Source organism: Microchirus variegatus (assembly GCF_963457635.1).
Source record: "Microchirus variegatus genome assembly, chromosome: 15".
NCBI classification, from domain to species: domain Eukaryota; kingdom Metazoa; phylum Chordata; class Actinopteri; order Pleuronectiformes; family Soleidae; genus Microchirus; species Microchirus variegatus.
The window spans coordinates 7,089,139-7,101,141 of record NC_139816.1 but is presented as its reverse complement, the minus strand read 5'-3'; the positions used below and the strand labels follow the sequence as shown (position 1 = coordinate 7,101,141).

The 12,003-nt window shown below is 41.6% G+C and overlaps 1 protein-coding gene across 1 annotated transcript; it reads right to left on the bottom strand.

The window, feature by feature from the left end:
• Positions 1-1,318: 1,318 nt before the first annotated feature.
• atp6v1ab (ATPase H+ transporting V1 subunit Ab) lies at positions 1,319-9,287 on the bottom strand (the record flags this gene model as incomplete). Its single annotated transcript, XM_083901591.1, has 14 exons — positions 1,319-1,958; positions 3,968-4,139; positions 4,498-4,592; positions 5,148-5,351; positions 5,443-5,506; positions 5,613-5,727; positions 6,352-6,474; positions 6,559-6,667; positions 7,428-7,590; positions 7,809-7,960; positions 8,039-8,176; positions 8,266-8,480; positions 8,949-9,077; positions 9,206-9,287. The coding sequence occupies 14 exons, from the start codon at positions 9,285-9,287 to the stop codon at positions 1,866-1,868; spliced, it is 1,854 nt and encodes a 617-aa protein (XP_083757717.1). The 3' UTR covers positions 1,319-1,865.
• Between the last annotated feature and the right edge of the window lie 2,716 nt (positions 9,288-12,003).

Here is a 12,003-nt window from a genome sequence, read left to right as displayed (position 1 = left end):
TTGAGATGTTAAATATGTCATCAAACAGGGACAACCAGAGGCAGCAGCAGCAGCAGCAGCCACAGGGGAAGTCATTATTCCGCTGCTACAGAACTGGTTGGACTGGGATGACAGCTCAGGGAGTTTGCTCATACCAAGGAACACAGAGTCATGGTGGATTAAAAACATCCGAGGTGAAAAGTGAAGTGGAAAGAAGAACACACACATGAAACATGCGTGGAGCTGTTTTTGTCAAATCTGGATTTAAAAAAAAAAAACCACACTTTATCTTCACTCTTAGATTAAAGTAGATGAGAAGAACTGAAACAACTATTTTGATCATCGATTAATCGGTTTGAAGCTTTTTTTCGTGATTAAAACAAGATGTCTGATTGTTTTAGCTTCTTAAATGTGAATATTTTCTCGGTTTCTTTGCCCCAAATAAATAAATCATTAATTTTTTTGGTTCGTGGACAAAACAAGTCCAATTTTTTTTAATGGACCAAACGATTAATGGAGAAAATAATCGACAGATTAATCGATTAGGGAAAATAATCGTTAGTTGCAGCTCGAAACAAAACCGAGATTAAAAGGTTTTATTATCAGCCATGTCTCTTTAAACTCCGCATGAGAGAGAGCTTTTACGCGCAGCGCCATGCGCGCACAGGTGAAACTGTGTTTGTTTGTTTCCTTGTTTCCACTCCACACGCGGCTCATTATCACAGAAAGGTGTCTTACCTGGCACGGAGCGGACCCAGGACTTCTGTTGTCTGTGAGCTTCAGCGCGTAAAACCAAAGAGGAAAGGACCAAAGAGGAAAGAACCAAAGCGTCTCCACGCAGCTCTGAAGCTCCGCCGCTGACAGAGGAAGTGTGTGTTTCACAGGTTACAGCAGGTGCATGTCGCCAAACCGGGGGAACTCACTTCAAGGGAGTTGTCGCCTCATTTGGAGACGCCTCATTGGTCTCAGTGTAATTAGTCCAGCAGTTCAAAGTGACCTCTCCCTTTGTGAGTTCACGTGTGATCTAAACATAGACCATCCAAAACGTGGGCGTTCCCTTTCATTCAATCTGTAGAATCATAAGGCCAACATTTACTTGGATTAATTTAATCCATATACTGTAAACTCAGAAACTCTGAGATTAACGTGAACACAAATGGACAAAATATAAAGTAGAAGTTGTGTTTTAACAAAGAAAGTTAGCAGGAAACAGTGTGGAGCAGACAAACTGGATCAACAGCATTTCTACAAACCATGAGGTCAAAGAGGAAAGAAAACAAAGACAAAAATGTTGTTGTTTTTTTTGCCATGTTTTTAATTATTTCGGAGTAACACGATGGAAGCGTTGAACAGCAGCGAGTCCACATTCACACAGCAGAAATATCCACGATACGACACGACCATTAAAAACAAAAACAACAGAAACCTTCACGTCAAAAAATGCTGGCAATAAATATACTGATCTTATTAAATTTATATTCAAGACTCTTCTGTACAGATGGTGGATGATACTACGGTACGTCAAAAAACCCCAACGAGAGAAAACACACACACACACACGGCTACACGAGCGGAAACGATGTAAACAGATCAAATCAAACACAAAGACACGATCAGTGACCATGCAGAGGATCCAGAGTACGCCATGATCAGGCGACAAATAATAATAATAATAATAATTATGAATACAGTACATCTTTCTCTTTTCCCTCCACATGAACTTTATGTGCACACACACACACACACACACACACACAATCACCCACAGAGGAGAACGGGGGGAGCACGCGCTTTGTAGGAATACGAGGAGGTGGAATGTGATTCTGCAGGAGGTTTGGGGTCATGAGATGAAAACTGATAAAGGATGGCGAGGAGGCCGCGGCAGTTTATTCCTCCAACGTACGGAAGGCGTTCTGCATGTCCTCCAGCAGCTGAGCGTACTCGGCCTTGATCTTCACCTCTCCGTCTTTCACCGGGTCCTGCACCAAAAACACACACACACACACACACAGATATATACATGAGACGTGAGGTTAAAAACAAAAACAAGGACCTGCATTCTCACCGCGAGAAGGAAGTCGGAGCAAAAGAAAACATTTAAAAGCACTTCCCTTTCCTCGTCATGATAATAAAGCGTGACTGGGAGGCTTTGGCAGCTCGTACTTGACAATTAAGTCGATTATTATTTGATTACTTAACTGTTTTGTAACCATTTTGTTCTTGAATGTGAAGCTTTTTTTTGGTTTCTTTGCTCCGTATAAACAAGGAAATCATTCAAACTGAATACTTTTTGTTAATTTGTGGACAAAACGACACATTTTTCAACACTTTCAGATTTTTGAAGGACGGGGAAATTGTTCTGACAGATTAATCGACCATGAAAATAATCCCCAGCCCGATATAATAATGCATCTTTTGTTCTTTTCAGCACATGACGTGAATGAACCGAGTCATGTTTCTGTTGTTGCACTCTTTGCTGTAACTGACTGCTGTAACTCTTTTTAAAAAGGTTAATTAAAGCAGAATTTTGACAAAGCATTTCTGAAAATGAACTCCAATACATCTTTCTCTCTCTCTCTCTCTCTCTGTCCTATGATTGTTCCAACAATTCTCTAAAAGCTCTAAAAGCCAAGATAAGGTGAATATAGTAACACTTTCTCTATTGTATAGATAAACCTCATGAAAAAGGAAATCTGGCAAGCTGATCCGGTGAAGTGAGTGCCTTGAAAAAGGTGCATAAATATCTTACATTTGCTTGCTAATTTGACATAAATTTGATGTATATGTAAAAAGGTTCAGTGTGTAAGAATTAGTGACAACTACGGTGGCCTTCACAGGCCAGAAAAAGCTCTGCACACATGTTCACAACTCTCTCCACACTCAATCTCTATTATTCTTTTTCTTCCATTTCTTTTCATTTTCTTTTTTGATGGCGGCCTCTGTAAAACAAGGCCCTTGAACTAAAGTACAACTTGTTTACTGGTTTAAATACACTTATACAAACATGGTTATGGTTAAAATGTGCAATATCTTCCAGTAAAACCTTCTAAATGTTACACACTGGAGCTAAAGTGACATTGTTATAAAAGTACGAATCATAAAAGAAAGCAAAAATATTTAAAATAAATCCTTCATTACAGGGATAAGTAAGTACACTCTTAGAAATAAGGGTTCCAAAAGTGTCCTTCTACAAGGACTGAGGTTCTACCTGGAAACATTTGCTTTTTTCAAGGGTTCCATTTTGATCCAGAGAACCCTTTAAAACTCCTTTCCTGAATAAAGGGTTTAAAAGGGTTCCAGGTTCTACCTGGAGCCAAAAAGGGTTCTCCTATGAGGACAAGCAGAAGAACCTTATATGGTTCTACGTAGCACTTTTGTTTCTAAGAGTGCAGAGGCTCTGAAACATTGCTTGCACACACTCTGGTCCTAATGACAGACTGGAGTCTGTGGCGTCGAGGATCGTCGCTACAAGCTCGACATGTATTTTGTGTTCGGGGACAGAAACATGAGCCGTCTGTCAAAATATCTCCGTCTCACACAGCAGCGCGACTCCGTTTTTTTGACAGCGCCACTTGTAACTCGGTTCACGTCGTGTCTGTGTGACGCCCTCGCACGGAGAAATCACACAAAAACAGCTCAATGGTAAAAAATTACCATTAATAAAGTTTCCATTTTGGAATATTAAATAAATTTAGCAAAAATGTTCCGCTCCTTTGCAACCCTTATTAAAAGTAACATTTTTTGCTGGCTGGTGAGTGCTTTGTATTCATATTTTAATGGTCAGAGCGTCGCAGTTAAGAGCAGTTAGTGATTCAGGGCTTCAGGTGCCCAACTGTCACAGTGAAGTCTATACAGTGATTTGTCTTCCAAAACATAGCTTTTTATCCTGTCAAAAAACACTTCTTTCATCATTCAAAAAGCATGTTTGTCCAGATCAATAAGCAGCAAACGGGAACACAAAAACAAGTAGTTGAAAGCACACACAAACCTTGAATTTCATTGAGCTGAGCCTGTAGAGGATTTCGCCCATGTGCTCCTTGATCATGGCCCAGGTGATCTTGTTGTCGCTCTGGGCCGTGGTCTCCACCGCGTGCCTCGCCATGTCGTAGAACGCGATGGTGTTGGAGAGAATGCCCACGGTCTTGAAGAAGGGGCAGAACCTGAGGAGATGAGACATAAGTTTCAGCATTCAGCAGATGATTTTTACATGAGGACGTGCGTCACAAAGCAGTGGTGAAAAGACCTTTTTTTCTGGGCGGGATGAAAATATCAACTCAACTTTTTTTTTTCTTCACCAACTAGCAAACCCTGGGTGACCAGCGTTGTCTTTTTTAATTTTTTTTTAAACATATTAGTTAATTCAGTGATGCCGCAGCAAGTTCAATCATCTCTGTGGCTCCCGGGTTTTGGATGCTTAAGTCAAAAAAGACACGATAGAGATGAACTCTGACACTGCACAGTCAAAAGTTTTCAGTCATTACAACTCGTCTTCTTCTTCTACATTTCGGACGGTGTTACCTGTCATAAGGAGTGTAACCGTTCTGCTGCAGGAAGTCGTCTTTGAGCAGTTTGGCCACTTCCAGGGTGATTTTATCTGTCTCAGCCAGCGATGCCTGTTAAAAGAGGTTATTTTTTATTTGTAAGTGAAACTTTATAACAAGCAGATATATAATATATACATTACCTTTCAAAAGTTTGTGGTCACTTAGAAATGTCCTTAGTTTTGAAGGAAAAGCACTTTTTCTCAATGAATATCACATTGAATGAATCAGAAATAAACTCTATATATTGTTAATCTGGTAAACGACTATTCTAGCTGCAAACGTCTGGTTTTTAATGGAATATGTACATAGGTGTATAGAGGCCCATTTCCAGTGTTCTAATGGTACATTGTGTTTGCTAATCGCGTTAGAAGGCTATTGGATGATTAGAAAACTCTTGTGAAATGATGTTAGCACAGCTGAAAACAGTCTTGCTGCTTCTTTATTGAGAATAAAAATCATTATTTCAAATCTTGTCAATGTCTTGACTATATTTTCTATTAATTTTGCAACTCTTTTGATGAATAAAAGTCTGACTTTTAATGGAAAACACAACAAAAATATGGTATAGGTGAGCCCAAACTTTTGAACGGTAGTGTACATACACACCGTCACCGTCTAAATTACCTTTCCAACAAGCTGCACAATCTCGGCCAGGTCCTCCTCCTCCTGCAGGATCTCCTTGGACTTGGTGCGCAGTGGCACAAACTCTGGGAAGTGCTTGTCGTAATACTCGTCGAGAGCGCGCGTGTATTTGCTGTAGCTGATCAGCCAGTTCACGGACGGGAAGTGTTTCCTCTGAGCCAGCTTCTTATCCAGACCCCAGAACACCTAAAGGGAGGGTGAAAAGCACTTAACGTCACAAAAATAACTGAATCTACTCACGTAGAAAGACAGCAAGAGCTAGGATGTGTTTGTTTACCTGAACGATACCGAGAGTGGCTGAAGTAACAGGGTCAGAGAAATCACCACCGGGAGGTGAAACACTGTGGGGGTGAAAGAAAATAAGTGGTTTTCATTTGTTTCAGTCCAAAAAAAAAGGATAAATGTGTGGGGTAACGTCTCCCTCTAGTGACCTAAAGCGGTACTCACGCTCCTACGATGCTGACGCTGCCCTCTCTCTCGGGGTTACCGAGACACTTCACCCTGCCGGCGCGCTCGTAGAAGGAGGCGAGGCGAGCGCCCAAGTAGGCGGGATAACCGCTGTCTGTGGACAGTTTTATACACATTAATAAATCACATTTAAGCATTAAAAATGGAAACCTAGAAGCGTTAAGGTGTAATGTTAATTAACTCTAATTAACTGCAGCACAGCCTGCCAACTTGACGATTACTCTATTAATGGTTTAGTCCATCAACTGTGCACATCATATTCAAAGACTCAATAAGCTATAAAATTAAAAGAAGCAGCAAAAATCATATATTAACAGTAATAACTACTCCGTAGAATTTAAAGGCCTGTGTCAATTTAAAGAACCGTGGCCTTAAAAAACTTTAGATAAGATATACTTGAAACATGAATCTCTCCAGTATTAAACAAATAAATGTCTGTTTCCTCTGACAATAATAAGAAGGAAATGAGAGTGTGAGATTGTGTAAAGTTTGGCGCCACGCTGTTACTTCCTTTTTCAGAAAGCAGAACCTGGTCAACGACGATGATTTTCTACCCACCAGTTATTCCCTGTTAGTATTTCAAATTCACATCAAACCTGACACCATGAAAAGAAACGTGGCTGTTTTTCTATTCCCCCACTGCGCCAGAAATCCATTACACATTCATGAAGCCGTCTTTTCGCCTTTATTCACATCTGCGAGAGACGTCAGAACTCACCTGCGGGCATCTCAGCCAGACGTCCAGAAATCTCCCTGAGAGCCTCGGCCCAACGGGAGGTGGAGTCGGCCATCATGCTCACGTTGTAACCCATGTCTCTGAAATACTCTGACAGTGTGATTCCTGCCAACGTAAACTGGAGTCAGTGCCCGTCATTCATCTACAGCCCAAGTATTTTTTTTTTTACCCACTCTTTTAATCAGGCACCTGTGTAGATGGAGGCTTCTCTGGCAGCCACAGGCATGTTGGAGGTGTTGGCCACCAGCGCTGTTCTCTTCATGATGCTCTCCGTCTTCCCGTCCACCTCCATGGTCAGCTGTTCATGACAAACAATGACAACAACAGTGTTTTATATCATTAATGCTGGGTGGGCACGTTAGCGGTAGTTAACGCATGACGACTGACCGGAAAAAGTCATGTTTACGCGACTCCCGATTGATAAATTGAGTCTCTAAAGTAACGCTAAACTTAAAAAACAGAGGCACACATACGCAGTACACAGATAAGCTGGTTATTTGTAGTGCTGCTCTTTTCGTTTCATAAACAGACCGCTCCAGTTCCACTGTAGGCGCGCTAACGGCGATAAAGGAGCTAACTGGTAAATACTGCCTGGACTCTGAAGCCGCGGCACGTAAACATGACGTCACATGCGTCTTTATCCGGTCAGTCGTGATGGAAACGCGTCATGCGTTAACACAGGTTAACGCTGACGCCGTTAGCGCAAGTTAACGTTGACGCCGTTAACCTGCGCTAACCCAAGTGAACCTGCGCTAATGCAAGTTAACGTTGACGCCTTTAACCGCCGTTAATGCAAGTTAATGTTGACGCCGTTAACGCAAGTTAACATTGACGCCGTTAACGCAAATTAACATTGACGCCGTCAACGCAAATTAATGTTGATGCTGTTAACCGCCGTTAGCGCATGACGAGTTTCCATGACGACTGACCCGGAAAAAAAGAAGCATGTGACGTCATGTTTACGTGCTGCCACAAGTTAACGTTGACACCGTGCCCATCATTAGTTATTATTAAGTCATCCTAACTAGTTAACACCAGTAACTTGCGCAGCAACTCACCTCGGGGAAATCTCGCAGTACTTCAGACATCTCGTTACCACGCTCCCCGCAGCCGACGTATATGATGACATCGCTGTTGGAGTACTTGGACAAGGACTGGGAGATGACGGTCTTACCGCAGCCAAAGGCTCCTGGGATGGCGGTGGTTCCTCCCTGCACACATCTACACAAAAGAAGAAGAAAAAAGAAATCTTGAGGACAAAAGGAAAGCGTCTCAAGCGTTGGCTATAGTATGTTTTCGTGTACTGGTGTGGGTTTTGATGAATAAAAGTGTGACTTTTAATGGATAACACAAAAAAATTGTATAGGTGACCCCAAACTTTTGAACGATAGTGTAGACAATAAAAAGATTTTTTAAAAAGAACAGGAAGTGGGACTCACGGGAAAAGGGCGTCCAGCACTCTCTGTCCAGTGAGCAGTGGGTGGTTGGCGGGCAGCTTCTCTGTGACGGGCCGTATTTGTCTCACAGGCCACACCTGCACCATGGTGAACTTCTCCTTCACGCCCTCGAACTCCAGCTCCATCACCACATCCTAACACACACAATAATAATCTTCAACACAAAGCATGGATGACTCAGGAGCGACACTGTGGAGGAGCGTCAGACTCACAGAGACGTCGTAGTTTCCCGGAGGGGCCAAGTACGTCACGGTGCCTCTGTTTTTCGGGGGCAGCATGATCTTGTGCCTGATGAGGGAGTTCTCGTACACCATGCCATAGATGTCTCCTCCTGTGATGTGACTGCCCACCTAACAGTGAAGGAAACACGAGAGAACATTCTGTCAATCTTAATTCTCCAGAACTACACTTCCTGCTCGAGTCTGACACGGACACGTACCCGCAGGCTCTTGCCAGGCGTAAACTCCCATTTGATATCTCGGTTCAGGGCGCCGATGTTGACGCCTCTGGGGATGTAGATGCTCTGTGTGATGTCATTGATGTCCTTCAGGGGGCGCTGGATACCGTCAAAGATGGAGCCCATGATTCCTGGACCCAGCTCGACGGAGAGAGGCTTCCCGGTTCGCAGCACGGGGTCTCCGACGGACACGCCGGCTGTGCTCAAGCTCAGGGAAATAACATTCTAACGCTTAAAACTTCAGATTCAACTACAGGCTACAAGAGTCCATTCTGTATTAATTATCGTGCTAAAATTTAATTTACAACAACTGGCACAACGAATTTAATTTAGCCCAATGAATAAATCCAATTTTTGCCTCATTAACTGCTATGTTTTAGGTGATAACTGTGCTGCTACTGGCTTCTACTGCACAACTCAGGGTGTTTCTAGTATTTATTCAATTTTGATTGACAATAATGACAACAAAATACCATTGAACAGCAACATAGATTGCTGTAGTGGCAGTTTATGCATAAGCAGGCATTAAAACCTTAGTCAACTCTCTGGAAGTTCCCTTTTTGTCTCTGGAAAGTGTCCTTGAGAGTTTGAAGGACGATTGTAAATTCTCTTGTGTAATTTCTGGCGCCTGACTGAAGTAGTAAACACAAAATGAGTAAGGATACAGGTCTCCTCGTAGACCTGGATGGTGGCCATGTCTCCCTCCAGCCTGATGATTTCTCCCACCAGCTCGCTGTGGCCGACACGGACCAGCTCGTACATGGCTGCTCCCGCCATGGCTGTGGCCGTCACCACTGAAAGAAAAAAACAAGCTAGTTTAACAAATATTGTTTCCGACTGTCAGATATATACAGGAAACAGACAATCCTTCACCAGGGAAAGAAGGCAAATACAAGAAATAACAAAGCGGATGATGGCTAACCTGGTCCGGAGACTCCATGAACATATCCAAACTGACTTTCTCTCTCCTCGTCCTGGATCTTCGGCAGCTTGGACATGTCCATCTTTGCAGGGGGTTTAATCGTCTAACTGTGAGAGGAGAGAGAAAAGAGCAGAGGAACATAAAATGTTCCACATCCCCAATTTTATTATGACTTTCGATATCAGCATATATATATATATATATATATATATATGCAGTAATAGCAGTTTTAACCAATAACATTTACTCTACTTCACTACTGTAACTGCTGCTAATTCATCTGAAACGACACACAAATACAAATCCTATAAGACATCTAAATCTTCCCTTTTTTATGCTGTTGCTAGCACATTGAAATGTCTCTGTCGCTGTAACTATATTTAGAATTCATGAATCAGACGAAGGATAGGCTGCAGATCCCGCTGTGTGACCAGCATGTCGTCAAACTGCAATCAAATTGGTGAAACTGTCACTTCTCTACGTGTTTGTTTAACACGTGGTTCGATACCAGGGTGTTTACATCAATATTCTGTACAAATACTGACAAAAAGTGACTTTCCTGTGCTTCGGTCCACACTAGTGTGTTTTATTAATCCACCCATAATTACAAGTTACGCATTTTAGCAAAAAAAAAATTTTAATAGCCCGTTTCATGTATTTAATATGTAGTTCATACATCATTTTTATTGAAAATATTGTTATATAATAGCATATATAGCAATATTCATATTGACAGTCAGAAGAACCATTTTCTATCATTTTACACCGACTTCAGCTAACTAATCCTTTTTGCTCCTGGTGCCGAGTTGGCACACATCTTGTAACCGTGGAAACCACGAGGAAAATACAGCAACATCACTGCTCACTGGAGCCTGATGAAGACTCTTCTCCTCCTCCTCACACCTCAGGTCCACACAGTCAATCAGTCAGTGTATATGCTAATATAGAGGGGAATCCCACAAACTGCTGCGGGTTCCTCTTTTTTTTGTCTTCACATAACATCCTTTTTTCTGCACAATACACTTTAGTGCAATATTTTCTGGTTTCTTTGCTCCATGTAACACAGAAATCATTTAAACTGAATCATTCAAACAAGACATTCGAGAACATCATCCTTTCCAAGTTTGGGAAACATATTTCAACACTTTATGGACCAACGATTACTCGATGAATTGAGACAATAATAGACAGATTAACCAACACACAGAAGCTGCTGTGCAAACACGAGCTGCCACCAGTCGTGACTTTGAACACGGTGACGGAGAGCAGGGCTCCAGATGGCGTTCAGAGAGCGAGAAGCAGCTTAATCTGCATCGGCTGAGCCAGATCCAGAAAACACTTGTGTTTGTCTGTTTCTGCAGCTTTCATTTCTCAGTCAAACAGTCTCATCACAACACACACACTAATACCTCCGTGTCCTTTTCTTGTCCTTCCCACTGATGCACACACACAGATCTTCCTGTTTCATGCTCAGCTGTGCAGGAATACAGCAGCTCCACCAAGAGGCCAATACAGGTAAATACACCTAAAAGATGCTTCATACTCATCCTCACAATCAGAGCATTATTTTAATGTTTTTATCAAGTAAGTATGATTGTTTTAAGTCAGTGACACGGTGAATATTCACAGGTATTTTGAAACAATAGAGGTTTCAAAGACTACTTGTTTATTTTTAAAAGAGCAGCCTACAATGGGGAAGATAAGGCCTATTGTTTTCATGATTAATTTATTTATGATCACAGTCAACTTTGGTTCACGGTCAACATGAACCCAGACAGTGAGTGGCCTGTAAATGCATTATTTCCATTCCAGAAACATGGTTTTATTAAATAAATGTATGCACATTAATTAACTGTAACCAACCAAGTATTTGGGGCAAATTAGAATTTAAGAAAAAGTGTGATAGGCCACCATTTAGGGAGACAATTATCAAATAAAAACAATGAAACAAACAATTATCTACATTTATTGTATATTTTCTGGTCGAATTTCAATATAAATGTAATATTGTGACAGTGATATCATATGTTAAAATGTCAAATACTGCCAACTTACAACAGTACATTTGTTCACAACACCCAGAAAATCGGAAAAATGGCTGGAGGAACAACACTTGGTCATATGATCATGTGATCCTGGCACATGACTTACTGCTGCTGCTGCTCTCTGTCTGAATATCTTTAAGGAAGTGGAAAACTGGCATGGTGCATGACTGGGAAGTACAGACTGTGTGAGTGTGGAAACACTCCTGACAAGAAGACTTAACACATGATTAACTATTATATATGACTGTTGTGATGTACTCCTTCAACTACCTTTACTACTCATTACTACCAAATACAATCAGAAGAAGAAGAGTTGGTAATGGTGGTCTGTATCACCCATTCACATGCTGCAACATGGGGTTTGCTTAAGGACACATACAGACGAGCAGAGCCAGGAATTGAACCCACAACCTTCCTGTCAAAAGACAACTCACGCTACCACTGACTTCAACTTCTACCAAAGTCATTTTCTGGTTAAGCTATTTGTACTTTTACTCAAGTATCCCTTTAAGCTACTTGATCAGGTTATTCGGGTTTATCATTCGTTGCTGCACCACTGACCTTATATACTTTTTATATAGGCGTTTTGTTGTTATTTTGCGTATTATCTCTCTATATAATGGACTATAACTACACGGACGTGTATGTACAGTATGTTTGTGCAGAAATGTTGCATGTAGATGACATGACTGCACAAAACCTCCTGACACACTGATGTGATGTGACTTTCTCTGAGTGCAGGGAGTTAAACAC